The sequence below is a fragment of the Coloeus monedula genome, assembly GCF_965178545.1.
Source record: "Coloeus monedula genome assembly, chromosome: 18".
In the NCBI taxonomy this organism is placed as follows: Eukaryota; Metazoa; Chordata; class Aves; order Passeriformes; family Corvidae; genus Coloeus; species Coloeus monedula.
This window is the reverse complement of record NC_138798.1, coordinates 4,430,627-4,448,369: the sequence shown is the minus strand read 5'-3', so window position 1 is coordinate 4,448,369 and position 17,743 is coordinate 4,430,627. Positions and strand designations below refer to the sequence as shown.

The 17,743-nt window shown below is 56.1% G+C and overlaps 1 protein-coding gene across 1 annotated transcript; it reads left to right on the top strand.

The window, feature by feature from the left end:
• The first annotated feature begins 7,127 nt into the window (after positions 1-7,127).
• Positions 7,128-17,743, top strand: CMKLR1 (chemerin chemokine-like receptor 1). Its single transcript, XM_082293227.1, has 3 exons — positions 7,128-7,190; positions 13,967-14,057; positions 14,504-17,743. Exon 3 carries the CDS (start codon positions 14,566-14,568, stop codon positions 15,649-15,651), a length of 1,086 nt encoding a protein of 361 aa, XP_082149353.1. The 5' UTR covers positions 7,128-7,190; positions 13,967-14,057; positions 14,504-14,565; the 3' UTR covers positions 15,652-17,743.

Genomic DNA, 17,743 nt, shown 5'->3' with positions numbered 1-17,743 from the left:
CCACTCCATGGAAAACAGAGATAAGGGAGTCTCAGGGTGCCTCTCCTGGTTTCCCGTATTTATTTGATAACTGATGAGTGCAGCAGGACCTGCTGGCTAAAAATAACCGAGGGAGCTGCTCCATGGGATCTGGGATAGTCTGGTTTGGAGGGGAATGGTCCTTAGTGCGAGCTCAGGAATCCACGTTCCTGGTTTTTAACGTGGAGCGGGATTTGCAGCGGGATTTTTATCCCAGCTCGCTGCTCTTCGTGGTGTTACTGGTCCTGCTCTCGCTGGGGATGACTCCAACACTCCTTTTGGGATCCCTGTCCTGGGGTTGCTGCGCTCCCTCTTTCTGTGGCATCGTTTGGAGCAGCTCCTGGAGCCCACCTGGCCTCAGCACCATCCTGGTACTGGTTTGTACTGGAAGCACTGGCACAGGGCTGCTGGGGGTGGCTGTGGCCATCTGGGATGGGGGAAAGGGCTGATCCATGAGCCTGGATATAGCTGGGGGATTCACTTTCCCTGCAGAAGCGATCCGGGTGTTGGTGGCACTGCTGAGTGTCCAGGGACACCATTGGATCTGCCGGGATGAGCTCCAGATCCTCCACCCACAGCACTGATTCCCACCCCACACAGATCCTTGGACAGGGCCAGAAGTTTTTCTTCCCATTTTTTATCAATTTCTTTCCCTCTTTCCATCCTGGAGCAGCTTTGGGCTCCGTTTGGCAGCGGCTTGGCCGCAGGATCTCGTGCTTTTCCTCGACAAGGGACGTAAATGTTCCCGAAGGAAAGGGAAAGGGAGGGGGAATGTGCTGCTGCCATGAATCCTGGGAAGCCAGGCCCATGCCAGGAGCTCTCCCATGGCAAACTCCCTGCCAGGGCTGCTCCCAGTCAGAGCCCGGGGGTCCTGAAGGAGGAGCTGCGCTTTGGATTCAAGGATGTGCCAACATCTAATGAGGGAAGAGCCTCCAGGCTTCCATTAATTAACAAATTAGCTCATCAAGAGGCTCCCTAATTTGTCAGATTTAAAGCTGCCCTATTAATTAAACAAGAGGACAGCTTTTAATTTGCCAGAGCGGCACATTTAATTGATAAATGACTCGTTTAAATCTTTCACGGTGGAATTTTCCAGGAGCAACGATGGGAGAGGAGCACGTGGGATCCTCCGAGCAAGGAGCGTCCGCTCCCGGGATGCCGTGGGAGCCAGGGATTTGGGATCTCCAGTATGCCACCACCTCTCTCTTAATTGTCCCATCCACTAATTGGGTCTGCTTATATCCAACCTCTCACTCCTCTTCCCCTCAATCCCATTAGCTCCCTGTTTTCCACAGGGAAATTGTTTTGCAGGAGCTCCTCACCGGCGGTGCCGGGGATTTGCCAGGTTGGGAAGATGCCAGGCTGGGAGTGATGGATGCCCTGGTGCATCCACATTCCAGGTGGGATATCCAGGGAAATGCTTCAGCTTTCCCTTGGGAATTACGGCCCCATCATTGCTCCTTGAAGGCAGCTTCTGCTGGCGTTGGAAGCAGCCAGAATTCCGTGGCCAGAATTAATTCCTGCACTTGAAGGCCAGGGATAAATCAGAGGTCTTCTGACATTCCAATGATCTCCACACAGAATTAATTCCTCGGACATCTTCTCCCCAGCCAGATGTGCCAGGGAAGCTGCATCCAGCTAAGGTACCCCAAATTCCCTTTTCCCAACCTGTTTTTTCCCCAAAAAGTCTTATAGGAGAGTGGATGAATTATGTGGAGTCCTGCTGGAATTTTCAATTTATCCCTATTGATTTATAAGGCTTTTCCAATGACTGAATCCTCCTTGGAGCAGCTCCATGTGAGCTCCATTTTCCATCAGCCAGGAACAGTGCTGGGGATTTTCTCCATCCACTCCAGGCCATGGATAACAGGGATTCCCTCTGCACCGTTTAGGGAATAAAAAACAGGAATTCATTAGAGTTACATGAAGCAAGGACTGGAGGAAAATGGGAAGTGCTGGAGCTGCCAATCCCTGCCAGAGGCTCCATCCTCACCCATGCCAGGGGTTTCCCCTCTCTGCCATGGAATTAATTTATCATAAATGAATCTCCGACCATAAACCCGCAGATTTCCCACCTGGTGGATGCCACGGTGGGTGAACATTAATCGTGGCACAGCTTTAAACAGCGACAGAAGTGGCAGGAGTGAGGGACTGTGCCAGTCCCAGGTGGGAGCCATGAATCCCCTTTGGAATTTATGGAAGTTTGATGTGTCCAGGCAGGATTGAGATCTTCCAAAGGGTAAGAACCCCTCCCAGAGGGGAAATGAACAGAGGGTTTTGCTTCTGTAAACTCAGAGCTGGGTGTGTTCTCTTGATGTTGGGCTCTTACATGGAGAGAGCCACTCGTGGGGCTGGATGGGAGGAATGCTGGGCTCCTTCCAGCTGGAGCTGGGAGCTGGAATGTCCCCATAGTGTCACCAGTGTGGCTGGGAGCTGGTGCATCCATCACTCCTGGATAAACTCCAGTGATCTCCGGTTGGTCATTGAGGAATGTGTTGTGTGCCAGCCCTGGCCCTGGAGTGGATCCTGATCCAGCCCTGGCACATCCCAAGATCCCACCTGCAGGTGAGCTGCGCTCCTGGGAACAAAACTGAGATTCTTCTTTAATCCATGAGTTAAAAATCCATGATTTTCTCGTGCTGGTGCTCTGGGAGTGCTGGGATCCAGCTGCTTGTGGCCATCCTGTCCCATTCCCGGCTTTCCCCAAATCCCTCATGGACAGGGATGCTCCTGCCTCTCCCTGCTGTGCAGTTTTATGGATCCCCCAATTCCAGCCAGGTTAAATCAGGCTGTGAGGAACCTTAATTGAATCCTTAGGTTAAATTTTCCATCTGAGCCAGAGCATTAATCCTGTGTATTGTGACACGGAATGTTCCCGTTTCTCCATGGCACAGCTTTCCCTCCCTTTGGGCTCGGCTGTTTTTGCTTTCCAAGACAAATTCTGGATCTGGCTTCCATCAACAGCACCCCCTGGACAGATCCCTGCATTTCTGGATCTATTTCAATAATTCTTAGATAACAGCTGTATTTTGGGAATGGGAAAGGATTGGATCCAGCCCAGGGCTGAGCTCTGGATATTGGGATCAATGATCCAGATCCATCCCAGGAAGATGCTGTGGGGGACCCCAATGAGGACACAGGTAACCCCACATCCCCCTGGCACCGCCGAGCAACTCCCTCGTTCCAGAAATAGTCCCAGCCTGGCAAAGGCTCAGGAATAAATCATATTTTGCTGTTATTTTTATAAATTCCAGGGAAACTGGAGCCCAGAGAATCTGCACCAAAGCCACCCCATGGCCAAAAAACCCCGAAAAAGGCATGGATTGCTTGGAGCTGGCGGGAACGCTGAGCCTTCCCGGAAAGGAGCCGCTTCCCAGCCCAGAGCTGGGCAATCCCTGTGCTCATCCCAGTGATGGGAAGCAGGATGGGGCCATTGGCAAAGTCACCTTCCACAACACTTGTCCCTGCAAAGCTCTGCTCCATGGAATGGTGAGTTCCCAGATATTGATTGCAAGGAAAACTGGCTTTATTTATTAAAAAATCATGAATAAAGCAGGTTTCCTTATGGATGTTTGGGAATTTGAAGGAATGTATTGTTATTAAGTCCTTGTTATTAAGACAAATCCAGCTGGTTCCTTAAAGAATTGGGAGTTTCCTGAGGGGCTTTATCAGCCAGATGCCACTGATTTTTGCTGGGAGACTTCAGGAATCCTCCCCTCTATCCGTGTTTGGTGTCTTCACTCAGCACACCAGCAGCAGGAAAAGCACATCCAGAGAATTTAGGATGATGCTGAAGGAGTTCAGGCTGAAAGATGAGCAAGGAACTGAAACCTGTCAGCAGCTCCCATTTTCCAGTGGGATGCTCCGCATCCAAACCTGGAGCCCTGTAGGGGTTTTATTAATGGAATTTCTTATTCCAAGGTCAGGTTGGACTTGGCCCTTGGAGCAACCTGGTCTATGGAAGGTGTCCCTATCCATGGCAGGTAAAGGAATGGGATGAATTTAAGTTCTTTTCCAACCCCAACCATTCCACGATTTGAGGCCACCTCTGCTCATAAATCCCTGGGCAGGTGACATCCCTGTCTGTCACCTGCTGAGGAGCTCCAAGGCAAGGACAAAGTGTCCATGCCTGGCAATTCCTCATCCCTGCTCCAGGAGCTGTCAGTGGCCCTTCGCAGCTCCGGCAGGAATCGGAAATCACCGATAAATCTCCCGATGTGGCCCTGCCATCACTGCCGGGGGGAGCTGTCACTGCAGGGTGGGGATGGGAGCGGGTGGGTGATGCCATGGGTGGGGGAATCCATGGAGCAGGGCCCAGCTGTGCCCTGGGAATGTTCCCATCAATCCTGCTCTGCCAAGGGTGGGGTTTGGGAGCCGAGAACTGGGAATTGTCCCTTGGCCCGTGGGCGTGCATCGCTTGGATTCAGTCCCCGGCATAGCTCTGTGGGAAGCACATGGAAAAATGGGGGAAATGATGCAAGATTGGAGCCAAACAGAGGTGGGGAAGGCGCTGGGAGGGTGTTTGGGGGCTGAACCATACGGAGATGCCCTGACCTGCCCATCCCAGGGGTGGGATGCAGCGGGATACGGTGCCAGCCTTGGGAGCACAGCGGGGTTTGGTCGCCCCGTCCCAGCCCCGCCGCCTTCCCGGGGCTATTTATAATTCGAGTTGCACAAGGTTGGGACTGGGTTTTTTTTTCTCCGTGGTTGTATCAAATCAGCGAAAAAAGGGAACGGGAGCCGTCTCTCGAACATCCTGTCTGTGGCTTCGCTATTTGTGCAGGGAGTTTGCATTTCCACTTGGATCGGGAAGCAGTGGCGGGATCCGGAGCTCGGCACCGCAGCGGGTGTGGAGCCAGGGATGAGCTCCCTGTGGGAAAGGCAGGGCAGAGTTATCCATGGGCATAAACCCAGCCCTGAGCCCCGGGATTTGGAGCTGGGATATGCATTTGGAAGCCTCCTGTCGCGTCCTCGTAGCTCCTTTCCCAGCCATTCCCATTTGTCCCCACGGCTCTGCCGGGGGCGAGGGAAAGTGCTGCTGGATGTCGGAGAAAGCTCCCCCGGAGAGGGAAACCTTCCCCCAATTTCTTCCCCATTAACTGTGACATCTGTTTCGGGATGAGTCAGGCGGGTTCCCAGCGCCTGTGTGGGAGGGAAGGAGGGCGAGAGCCGGAGGGGTCGGACCTGCCGGGCTCCGGCCGCGCATCCCGGCTCGACAGGGAGCTGCTCCAGGGCGTTTAATCAGCCCAAATCAATTTAGAGCTTTAATTGTTTTGCTCGGTGTGGGTGGCACTCGGCGCTTGCCAAGGACATGGCAGCTGCCAAAGGCTGGGATTGCTGTTCCCGACGGCTGCTCCTGCAGCGATCCCGCTCCGTCTCCAGCCCCGGGAATAGGGATTTGTCCTTCCGCAGGCGCTGCTGCCGGCAGGGCTTTGCTGAGGGAGGGAAACCCCAACCCACAAACGCTCGGAATGGGAAATCGTATCCCAAAGTCAGCGTGTTTTCCCTTCATCTTGCTAAACACGGGGATCAGTGTGAGAGCAGGATCCTGCATCCTGCCTGGACACGGGGCAGTGGCAGGTGCCTGGGAAAGGAGGCAGTGCTGAGGGATGGGTTGCTTCTGTGGGGCTGCAGAGCTCGGCCTTCCTGGGAACACTGGGATTGTGCCGGGTCTCGGCTCCGGACCCCTCGGAGCTGCCGGGATTCCGGTCGTTGTTCCGGCACGATGTCCCGAGGTCAGCCCTTGGCTGAGCATTCCCAGCCCCACCAGGCCCTGGAGTGGTTTTGGGAAGCCCCCAGGTGCCAGCACATGGTTGGTGCCACCCAGAACTGCCTGGGCTGAGCATCTCTTGGTGGCACTGTTTAACTCCAGGCACACCAAAGGAAATCCCATCGGTTTGTGGTTGGTTTTCTCCCTTGCTGCCTGGATTCAGGATGCTTTTGGGCCTGTCTTTACAGCTGAGGGGGATTAATTAATTTCAATTAATCTCCTGTAATAGATGAGCTTCCTCTCTGCTGGCGACAGGGTTGGCATGGCTGGTGGCAAACCCAGGGTAGTGTCGCTTGAGCTGATGCTGGGGTGTCCCAATGGGGCAAATCCTGCTCTGTTTCCAGGCTGGAGGAGGGTCAGGGGGCATCACTGCCAGATTTCCTCGTGTTTCCTTGTACTGCCTTCACTCCCAACCCCTGCACTGGCTCTTACCCTGCTGGGATGAATGCTGAGACTGGGATGGCTGAGGCTTGGGAGCTGCGTGGGGAGGGAAGGAATTTTCCCGGTGCCACATCAAGCTGGGGGTTATCCAAACCTCCTGCTCTGTGTGGGTGGGGGCTGTGCTGCTCAGTGCTTCCAAACTGGGGGGGCTGCCCCAAAAAACCTCTTGTTTGTCCCCATCCCTTCATCCAGCCTTTCCCGTCCCTCCTTCCCGGGGGACCCCGGAGCCTCTCCCAGCTCCTCTGTGCCCCCCAAAGAACTTTTCTCGCAGGTGTTAAAGGGGCCGGGGGTGACAGAGCTGCCACCACAGAGCCTCTGCGGGCTGGGGGGGCTGCCTGGAAGCAGCTGCAGCATCCTGGTGCTAATGAAATCCATCGGGAGAAGCAGCCCCTGAGCAGCAGGAGCGGCGTTTGGGAGCCAGATTTTGCCGAAGGGAAGTGACTCAACGTCTTGGAAGGAGTTGGGGGCGGTGGGGGGAGCACAGGACATCGGTTGACCCAGGGTGGGGACAGCACAGCCGGGGGAGGGGGGCTGGCAGCCACCTGCCTCTCCTCTTGGGCTCCCGGTTGGAGCAGCATCCCTGCGGAGCGCTCTGGGCTCCGTTATCCCTCCGTGGGGCGGGGTGCTTCGGGCCGAGGGGACGGCACAGGAAAGGAGGCCCCTTGGGAGGCAGCTCGCTGCTTCCTCACTCTGGCTTGTGATCCAGGCCAGCGTTCCCAGCTCCCGGAGTCACACCCTCTCCCAGCTGTTGCTCGCCGAGCATCGCGCTGCCAAGAAAACCTTTGGTGATGGATGAAACTCCCTCCCCGCTCCCTTAAAACCGGCGGCGAGCGGCACCGTGCCTGTGCCTGGTCCCGGCGCGCCGGGATCCGCCTGGGAATGGGATCCCGCTGGCATCCCGGGCACCCCGAGCTCGTCCTGCCCAACACGGAGCAGCGGGAAAGCGTTGGCACCACGCAAGGTACTGGGAAAGGTCACTGCAAGGCTTGGTGGGGGATACTGGGAGCACTGGGGAGTGTCACTGGGAGCGCTGGCGGTGTTACTGCGGGAGCAGATGGGACAGGACCTGCTGGCAGAGCGACGGGACAGACCCAGCCCGTGCCACTCTCCAGCCGTGTTTCTCATGGATTTTATAATTCTGGGCTGCATTTCCCGCTGTCCTGGGGCACTGCTCCTCTGCACCTTGCTGGGGACCTGCCACAGGTGCCACGAGCGTGGATATCCTGGAACTCCAGGAGTGCTGCGAGCCTGTGGGAAGAGTGGGACGTCAGGGAGCCGGTCACGAGCCACCCAGCCTGGCTCCACAGCAGGATTGGCACATCCCTGCCTGCTTCACACATCGGGGCTTTTTGGGGCTTCTCCTTTCCCTGGAGCGCCCCACATCAGCACTTTTCCAGCCCCGGTTCAGCTCAGGGATGTTGCGACACAGAATTGTGCAAAGCTGGCAGTGGCTCTGATTCCTCTTTTTCGGCTCTCACGGGAGCTCGTCCACATGGGACGGGGTCAATGTCCCCACCTGATGTCCCCATGTGTCCCCAGTGAGCTCCCTGCCAGCATCACCCCCTGTCCCCTGATCACAGCTGGGTGGTGGTTTTCCAGCTCTGAGGAAACTGGGATTTGTCCCTTGAAGCCGAGAGCTGGAAAACTCATGGATCTTGGTGACGGAGAGCAGGTGGGGGCTCTGCTGGCAGGTGAAGCTCTGTCACAGCATGGTGAAGCTTTTACCCCAGGTATTGTCCACCTCCCTCTGGATGGGCTGTCCCGGCTCAGGGCAGGGATTTTTGTGTCCATCCAGGCTCAGGGCAGGGATTTGTGTCCATCCAGGCTCAGCTCGTGCCGGATCACCAGCTGCACCATGGATGCCATAGGCAATTTCCAGGTCCTGGCAGGTACACGGTGGAGGTCAGGATGGCCCTTGGCTGGTGATCTCCTCTTTCGAGTCCCAGTGCAAACCAGGACAGGCCGATTTCCTCACTGGGAATGTGCTGCTGGATGAACAGCTGGGAATGGGCAGGACCTGGCACCTTCCTGCACCCCAGGAATGGCTTTGGGTTTCCCCTCTCCTGCGTGTGCAAGGCCAGGAGCATCCCAGGAGCAGAGCATGGATTTGGGGGGTCCTGGAGAACAGGGATGAGGGGCAGCCAGGGTGGAAGAGCCCGAGAGGACCCTTTGGCTGTGCTCACAGCGAGGGATCCCCAAACCCTTCCCAAGGACTCCCAGGAGATTCCCAAGCCACTGTGGGCAGCACAGGAGCTGTGGTGGACGGGGCACGTCACTCCTGCCACATCCCCTTCTGTGTTCAGCTGAACTCTCCGCAAGTTCCACATTCTCCCCCTTCCCCCTGAGCTCTGCTGACTCCAGCAGCTGGTTTCTTCCACGGGCTGCTTTTATTTTCCTCATCCTCCCATCCCATGCGCGTCTGCTCGGGATGAGAAACGCCGGCAGTATCCGTGTCAGCTCCAGCTGGATGCCAAAGCCACAAGCCCAGGGCCATTCCCATGCCAGCCCTAACGGGGCTGTAGGACAAGCAGGGATGTCTGATCCAGCCTCTAAATGCTGAAAATTCCGTGGGGATTTATCCAGCTCAGGTAAACCCCTCTGGATTTATGTATATTTATTAATTTATATTTTTTATAGGGATTTGGGAGGAGGGGTTTGCTGGAGGTTTGCAACCACTTGAGGTTTTTTCCTCCCCTGTTGTTATAAAAGTGGTTTTGGGACCACTGGGATCCCTGCTGTCCTTCACCCCAAACCCTCTAATTTCCCCTAAAAGCCCCACCCCTTTCAGAGCTGGGCTTTGCAGCCTGCGGGGTGAGGAAACAGCACGGAAGGGAGAGGAGCTGGCTGTGACTTTGGGGGGGCTGATGTCCTGACAGTGTGGCAGTGTCCCCTGCCTGGGGACAGGGAGAACAGGGTGGCTTTTCTTTGCCGTGCTGATCAGCATTCAGCTGGGGACGCCGAGCACAGCTGGGAGGATGCTCCCGTGGATCCGGGGTGACTTCCTCGCTCGGGAGGGGGGGTGGGGGGCTGAGTCTGCTCTCCCCGGCCATGCCACATCCCCTGCAGGGTCACGTCCTTCCCGCAGCCCTATTTCTGTTTTTTCTGGGTTTCTTTCACTTCGTACACCCCAAATTCCGAGTGATGTCCCCAGGGCTTTGTGCCCTGATGAAACCCAAGCCATGGTTAGGGACACCCTCACCCGACTGCTGGGATGTAGCAGGGAGGATGCTCCAGAAAATGGAGTTTTATTGGGTTTTTTATTGCTTGAGAAGTGCCAGGAGAAAACCTCAGATTATTAGAAAAAGAAGAGAGCAGAGGAGATGAAAGAATTTTTATTATCTTGGAAGTCGAGTGGTTTTAAGCAGCTCAGAAGCACAAACTGCCCTTTTTTAGAGAAAATCTTTGCCTGTGTAAGTACAAACGCCCAAGGTTTTCCCCTTCAATCCTCAAACCTTCCCAAGAACAGAACAGATGGAGCAAAAGGCCAGGATTTTATGAACGAGGTGGCTCTTTCAACACTTCGTGCCAGGGAAGGCCGGGTTCCTCTGCTAGAGTTTCACCCTGGGAGGGGCCTTTCACGACCCGAATTTTGAGGTTAAGCCCCACTTTCTGGCTGGATTGGGGCGCGTTGCCCATGGGGGTGACCCCACTCTGTGGCCAGGAGGATCCATGGGATCCATCCCATCCTAACCCGACCCGTCCCGCGCAGCCCGGCCGGCTGTGCCCAGATAAACACTGACTCATGTTTTTCTGTCCCACCCTGGGCACAGCAGCTTTTTTTAAGGCTGCCTTTTCCAGCTATTCCCTTTTTCCTGTGCCGTTCACACGGGCGGGGTGCGCAGCCTCAGCCGGGATGCTGGGAATGCCGGAGGCTGCCGGGCGCGGGGGTCCCGGATCCGTGATGAACAACTGGGATGTGTCTGAATGGATGCAGGTAGGGATCAAGCTTCCCACTGCTCTTGGAGCAGAGCTCCGTGCCTCATTCCCCTGTGGCTGAGCCCCCTCCCTTTGCCCTGGGGGTCTCCAGCTGCTGGGGGAGGTTTGGGAGAACTTCCAGCCCGGATCCTCACTGGCAGGAGCCCGTTCTCAGCCTGCTCCTGCTGCTCCCACGGCATCCCATATCCCTGCCCCTTTCCCAGCCTGTTGGAGCGGGACAGAGGGGTCAGAGGTGGTGGCAGGGTTGGAATCACTGCCAGGAGCAGCTTTTGGGCAGGCTGGAGCTTGGGGTTTGAGGTCTAAACCCCCTTTTGATGGGCTGGTGGTCGATTTACACCGAGGGATGAGGGACCATTCTGGGTATCCCAGTGGGGAGTGGGATGCTGAGGAGCATCATCCCTGTGGCAGCTGTTGCCATGGCAACCGCTGGCTAAAGGAAGGGGGAATTGGAGCTGGGTACCCAGAGCTGTTTTCCCATTTGTTTCCTTGCTCTCCTGAGCACGGGCAATTCCTGGGAGCCGGATCCCGGCAGGGATGTCCCTCCTGTGTAACCCTGGGCTGGAAATACCCAGTGGGTGCCAGAGGGATGGGTGGGGTGGCCTCGGGTGCCAGCTTGGGATGGGGTTTGCATCTGTCTTCCCTACAGCATGAGATCTGGCCCATGGAATCCCATGGGATGCCCGGGATCCAGCCCGCAGGGTGGGACTCGAGCTCAGCCAGAGCTATGAACCCCCACAAAACTGGGACCAGCACCTGCCACGTGTCCCCAGAGACATCCCTGCCCTCCAGGGACATCCAGGACTGTGGCAGAGCTCAGTGCGGTCTGGTGCTAGCAGGTCCAGAGGGGCGTGGAGATCCCGTTTTACCCAGTGCCCTTCCCAAAGCTCCCAGCTCCAAACATCTGCTGGCAATTCCCCTCTCCCGGGAAGCCGTGCCGGAGCTGCGGGGGCAGCTGCCCGCGCCTCCCACTCCCGGAGGAAGCGGGTTGGGGTTTGGGGTGCGCTGGGAGCTTGGAAACCGCGGATGGAAAGAGGGAAGGGAAGTGCTCCAAGGAGGAGAAGGCAGAGCAGCTGCCGGGGAGGGACCCGGCTGCTCCGAGGGGATTTGTTTGTCGTGTCCGGGGTGTCCCGTGAAGGGGGGACAAGCACTAACCCAAGGGCTCTCCCAGTTTCCCCAGCGCGTCAGACCCAGCCCCGGCAGGTCCGAGCCCGGATTCATTTCATGTTGTGGATCAAAGCGTGATGCACTTTGACAGCGCAGGCAGGATCTGATGTGCTCCAAAGCTGCTCTGCTGGTTTGATTTAATTTGATTTGATTTGATTTGATTAGGTTCTATCAGTTCTCCTCAACCTGTCCCAGTGCCTCCAGTAAAAGCCGGGCCCTGCGGGCGCTGGGCGGGCGGGAGGCGGTGCTGGCAGCCTGCCCATCCCTATAAACTCCTGGAGCAGGGCTCTGGCATCGCCCTGCCCGCTGGAATCCGCTGCCAGCGGCCCGAGCATCCCCTGCCCTCCCCGTGTCCCTGGGACGCGCGTCCCGCCGCGTTTCCCCGCTCACATCCGTCCCCCGCCCGTCTGCCCCGGCCGGGACAGAGTTTTTCGCCCAGAAAAAGCTGGATTTGAACATTTTTTTTGCTGTTCTCTCGGTTTCCTGTTGCCTTCCCAAGAACAACATCCCTGACCTCATCCTCCCCCGGTATGTGCCGGGATGCTGCCGGTGCGCGGGCCGCCCGTCGGGAATCCCACCCGGCCTTCCCTGGGTACCAAGACAAACACAGCTGCGGGAATGACGGAGAAAAGGCTATTTTGGGTAAATCCTGAGCTCGTTTTTGTTGAGGTAGGAGGACAAAGATGAATAGATTGAAGGGAGAGCAGTGGTTTTGGCTCGAGCCGGGAATTTTCAGGCCGGAGAGGACCAGTGAACACACTCAGTATTATGTGGTGCTTTTTTTTTTTCCTCCCAGACTTTGGAGTTTTTCTTTCCTGTGAGAAATGAGGAGGTTTCATGCAGCTGCCCCTGAAACTCTCCATTTTTGGGAGGATTTTGGGGAGGCAGGTGGGAGTTTGTTGGATGATTTTCCAGCAGATCTGAGCTCCTGCTGCCCATCTGGAATGTTCATGGTGGGATTGGCAGCTGCCTGATGCTCCTGTGGAGTTTGGGATTGCTCCTCACAAGCCCTGGAAACAAACCCATCCTCTGCCAAATCCCACGGGGAAGCAGATTCCTGGTGTTCCCGTTGCTCTCTGCCTTCCTCATCCCAACTGGGAACAGAGGCCAATCCCTGCCCAACCTGGCAGAGCAAAATTAACAGAGAATTCAAATCAATAATCCAGTAAACAGAGCTTTGGAATGAGCTGAAAGTCGCCAGGCCCAGCAATTGGAAATAATAACAAGGGAAGGATTTTCCATTAAAAACATGGAAGCGGGCACAGTGGGAAGAGGAGTGGGAATTTCTCCTGTCCCCCCAGAGCAGGGGCTGAATGTGGGGTCTGAGTGACCCCGTGGTGGTGAGGGGTGGAGGTCCAGCCCTGGGGGTGCCTCACTTGCCCCATGGATGACACCACGGTGGACATGGGGGTTGTAGAGCAGGTCCAGGGAGCTTTGGGGCTCTCCGGATGATGGGATGGGATGGGATGGGATATGATGCAATGGGGTGTGGTGGGATGGGATGCAATGAAGTGGGATGGGATGTGAGGCAATGGGGTGGGGTGGGATGGACATGGGGTTCTGGGCTCTTCGACCCTTCTGGAGCTCTGCCTTTGGAAAGGGGAAAGTCCCTGTTCCATAAAGCAACGATTCATTAATTGTCATTAACGTCGCTGTGAGAGTCAGTTCTGCTGATTCTGTTCCTTCCACCAGATCATTGACTTTAATTCATCTCTTTGGCCATCGAGGTTTTCCTGGGACAAGGCCTCTTCCCAGCTCCAGCTCATTCCCAAGCTTTACACTCAAACCTCATTTGTTCTGGCCGCTTATCGTCCCTCGGAGCTCGGCCAGGGGGAGGTGAGAGGGTGGGATTTCACCCCTGGCCGGGGACTCTGCAGCAGCAATGGCAGGAAGGAACAGCAGGAAAAGCCCAGGGAGAAACAATAGCTTCCAACAAAAACACCATGGGAATTTCAAAGCAGGGCTGGCAGGAGGGTGACGCTCGGAGACCTTTGGGGTGAAATGCCTCAGGAACAGGGAGGGTCCCTGGGTGGGCAGAGCCATGGCCCTCCTGTGAGGACACGTCTGGGTGGGATGCTCCATGCTGGGGCTCTTGCTCCTCGTGCCAGGGCTCGCTCAGGCTTTGGGGGATTTGGGTTTTAACCCCCCCTGACCCACATTCTCAGGGGACAGGTTGAACCTACTGAATGAAGGCTGGAATCTGGTGGTGGCAAATGTTGTTGGTTACCACGATTCTTGTTTTCAAACACCCAGGGCACCAAATGAATCAGGAAAATAACCCTGGGAGAGTTCAGGGTGTAAAACTGATACTGCACCTCATTTGTAGCTTCAATTATTTATAGTAACCTGTGGCTGATCGTTCAGTTTTTGTGTGCACCTACGGATGCTGCTGGTGTTGGGTGCTTGTTCAGAGAGTACAGCACAGGATTTCTGCCCTGGGTTATCCCAAAAGATGCTGGGATCATGGCAGGACCCCACCTTCCCCAGACTGGTGGTGAGGAGGGTCCCCAGGCCAGCACAGCCCGCCGAGGGAGGCTGCACAGGGTTAAGTGTGGCCGCACCCTGAATGGGTTTCCTCCCTTAACCCCGCATCCGGGGGCAAGTGGCCTTTCTTTGATCCTGGCTTCAATATTACAGCTCGTGCCTTAGGCTGGTGTGGAGGGAGCTGCCGTTGTGCCCTGGGACACTGAACTGTCACCTGTCCCCCATCTCAACGGAGAGGAGAGAGGTGAGAGGGTGCCTGGTGTCAGTGGGGTGTGTGGGAAAGCTTCCCTTTGGGTTTTCAGTCCAATTCAGGACAAAAAAAAAAAAAAGAGAAGAGCCATAATATGTTGCAGATTGGAGGGCTGTTGATGAGGTGTTGATGAGCATTATCCCGGTTTTTCCCCTGGAAGTAGGCGGGTAATCAACATTTTTTGCAGGATGAGGCTGCAGCCACATCCTGGTGGAGCTGAAGGACTGAATCACGTCCTGATGTCTCACGGATGGGGGTGGAAATCAGGGAGGAGCTGCGGGAGCATCTTATTTGGGACCAGCAGTGGGGTTCTCACGGGATCCCCCACACCTGTGTGCTTTGTCCCTTCGCTCCCTGTCCCCAATTCCCACACGCGCTGGGGGGGCCATTGTCCCTCCCGCTCTCCTCACTGTGATTAACACCAAGCGTTTGGCCAGCAGGGAAGAATCACCGGCTGCAGATCCCAGCCACCGGGATCATAGGGATCGGGTTCGTACGGATAATGGCGCTTCCCAACCTGTCCGATTACTTGGATGGCCTCAACAACTACAGCGACTACCCGGACTACACCTACGAGGACAGCGGCGGCGTCTGGGCTGACCCGTCCCACGACCCCAAGGACATCACCCGGATCCTGTCCGTCATCATCTACAGCGTGTCCTGCGTGCTGGGCATCCTGGGCAACGGCCTCGTCATCGCTATCATCACCCTCAAGATGAAGAAGTCGGTCAACGCCATCTGGTTCCTCAACCTGGCTGTGGCAGACTTCCTCTTCAACATCTTCCTGCCCATCAACATCGCCTACACGGCCATGAGCTACCACTGGATCTTCGGCACGGTCATGTGCAAGCTGAACTCCTTCCTCCTCATCCTCAACATGTACACCAGCGTCCTGCTGCTCACCACCATCAGCTTCGACCGCTACGTGTCCGTGGTGTTCCCGGTGTGGTCCCAGAACCACCGCTCCACCAACCTGGCCTACGGGGTTTGTGTGATCATCTGGACCGTGGGCATCGTCATGAGCTGCCCCTCGCTCGTCTTCCGGGACACGGCGCAGACCCGCAATTCCGTGATTTGTTTCAGCAACTTTTCCCTCTCCAGGAATAAATCCTATGAAGGGCTGGCTCTGATGAGGCACCGCACGGTGAACATCACCAGGTTCCTGGCTGGGTACATCCTCCCCATCACCATCATCACCTTCTGCTATGTCGCCATCGTCTTCAACCTGCGCCGGAACCGCCTGGCCAAGTCCAAGAAGCCTTTCAAGATCATCATCACCATCATCGTCACCTTCTTCCTCTGCTGGAGCCCCTACCACCTGTTGAACCTGCTGGAGACGGTGCCCAACACGGTGCCCTGGTCCATGTTTGAGATCTTCATCCCGCTCACCACGGCGCTGGCGGCCTCCAACAGCTGCATGAACCCCGTCCTCTACGTCTTCATGGGCCAGGACTTCAAGAAGTTCAAGGTGACCCTCCTTTCCAGGCTGGTGAACGCCCTCAGCGAGGAGACAGGACACTCCAGCATCGTGCACAGGAGCTTCTCCAAGATCTCCTCCATGACTGAGAAGGAGACAACAGTTGTCTAAACTCAGCCTGCAGGAGGGATGGAGTGTCCTGGTGTTGGCCATGGCCACCACTGTGACAGTGGCCACCACTGTGGTGGCCCTGGTGTTGGTCAAGCATTGTCCAGCACTGTCCTAGAGACCATTTTTCACTGGTGTTGCTGCCTGGGGGCTGGCAGGGGATGGAGACCCCCAAGGTTTGGACAAGACACAACCACCCTTGATCTTTTGTGGGATTGCAAAAATCCTTGCACTGAGCTAAGACAACATTTTGGGGCGTTCCTGTCCAATCTTTGCATCGCCTGACTCAGGAAGGGTTTTCCTGGTGTTTCCAGAGGCACCATGGTGGGGTGGAGGATGTCTGGGAAGGCGTTTCCCCATGCCATGGGTGTTCCCTGCCATGGCCAAATCGGTGGCATTCCTCTGTCCCGTGTCTGTGTGTGGCTCCTCATGGTCAAGTCCTGAGGTATTTTGGTACCAGAGCAAGGTGTTTGTGACTTTTTTGGGAAGTGTCCTTACAAGCAGTTGGAATATCCCACCTCAAAGAACTGGGAAGTCTCAAATGCCTTCCAAGTGATCCAGACCCAGGGCCAGCTGCCAGCATGGGGATTGAGCTCACACATAAAGTCACCAGCATGGAAAACTGGGAGAAAAAAAGAGGGAAAGGTCAATTTGAAATGTGCTTTTAACCCCCCTTTGGTGGGCACATTCCACACGGTGCATCCTGCAGAGCAGTTGGATGTTTGGGACCAGGAACAGGTCCATGAGCTGGGAATGAGCTCCTGGGAGGACCTGCTGTCCCCTCTGGCATCCAGCGGGGACTGGCTCCATTGCCAGCTGCTCCCTGGTGGGACCAGTCAGTTCTAAGGGATGATTTTCTCTCTCCCATCTTGGGAGACTCTGGGAATCTCCACACACCAATCCCTGCAGTGAAGGAGGGACCGAGCCACCACCTCGATCCGATTTCACGCCCGGTTAATTTGGGAACTCCTTCTCCACTGGGGCTCCATCACCACGACTCCAGTGTCACCCTCATTGATGTGTCACTCCCAGGACAGCGAGGAATCCCTGGAGCTGGATTTGGGCAGCTCCCAGTGGCCCTGGGGATATTTCAGGGCAGCTCTGTGCAGGGTTTGACACGTTCACGGTTGAGAGTCTGCTCCCAGGTGCCCACAAAGGCTGAAATATTCATTTACAGATTTTCTTGGAAATCGGGATATGGAAAAAAAATGTGGAGAGGCAGCTCGAGGAAAAGCAGGGAGCTATTTCCAGGCAGCAGATTGTGCCAGCCACAGGTACCAAGTAAAGCCCCGGTAACTGAGCCATGGGAACATCGCGGATCAGAGCGGATGCTGCTGCAGGAGCTGGATTTCAGGATTTCAGACGGATTATCCGACGTCCTGTCTGCCCCAGTGCTGCCTCGCTGCTCCACCTTGATCTGCATCATCCATAGTGTGATGGGACACTCGGCACCTGGATTCTCTCCGTGTCTCCTGGGGTCGGGATCCAGCCGCTTCCCTAGGGAGCGCTGCCGCATCCCTGCACCGTGCCACATCCCACGGGCAAGCCCAGGGCTACTCCCAGCCCCGATGCACTGAGATTTTTTCCCAAAACCCATGCAGGATCCATACCCGTGGAAGATGCTGTGCCTGAGGAGGCTGCAGGGCCTCTCTGGTGGTGGGAGGAGGCTCCTCTTTCTCATCTCCCCCGGTACTGCTGGAAGGTTGCTGGGATCCTATTAGGAGTGGGATGGGACAGATGGGAAGGACGAGACAGATGGACAGACAGGGCGGTGAGAGGGACACGCAGAATGTGCAGAGGATCTGCTTAGGGAACAGTGGGAATGGGATGTACCCGGAGCCAGCAGCCACCAGGGCTTTTCAGGCTCAGGGTTTGGAGCAGCAGAAGCAGCCTGGGCTCCCCTGTGCCTGCCCTGGATGTGGGAACAGTGGGATGAAGTCTCAAGGGCTGGATGCCATCCCATTGCCCCATTGCTCCAAGTCCGTGCTGGATGTGGGATGCTCCTCGCTAATTCCAGTGGCTGTTTTTTCCCAAGCCCATCTGTTAGTACTCCAATTGGCTTTCCAAAAATAAAAAGCAATGCCTTGGTACTTAC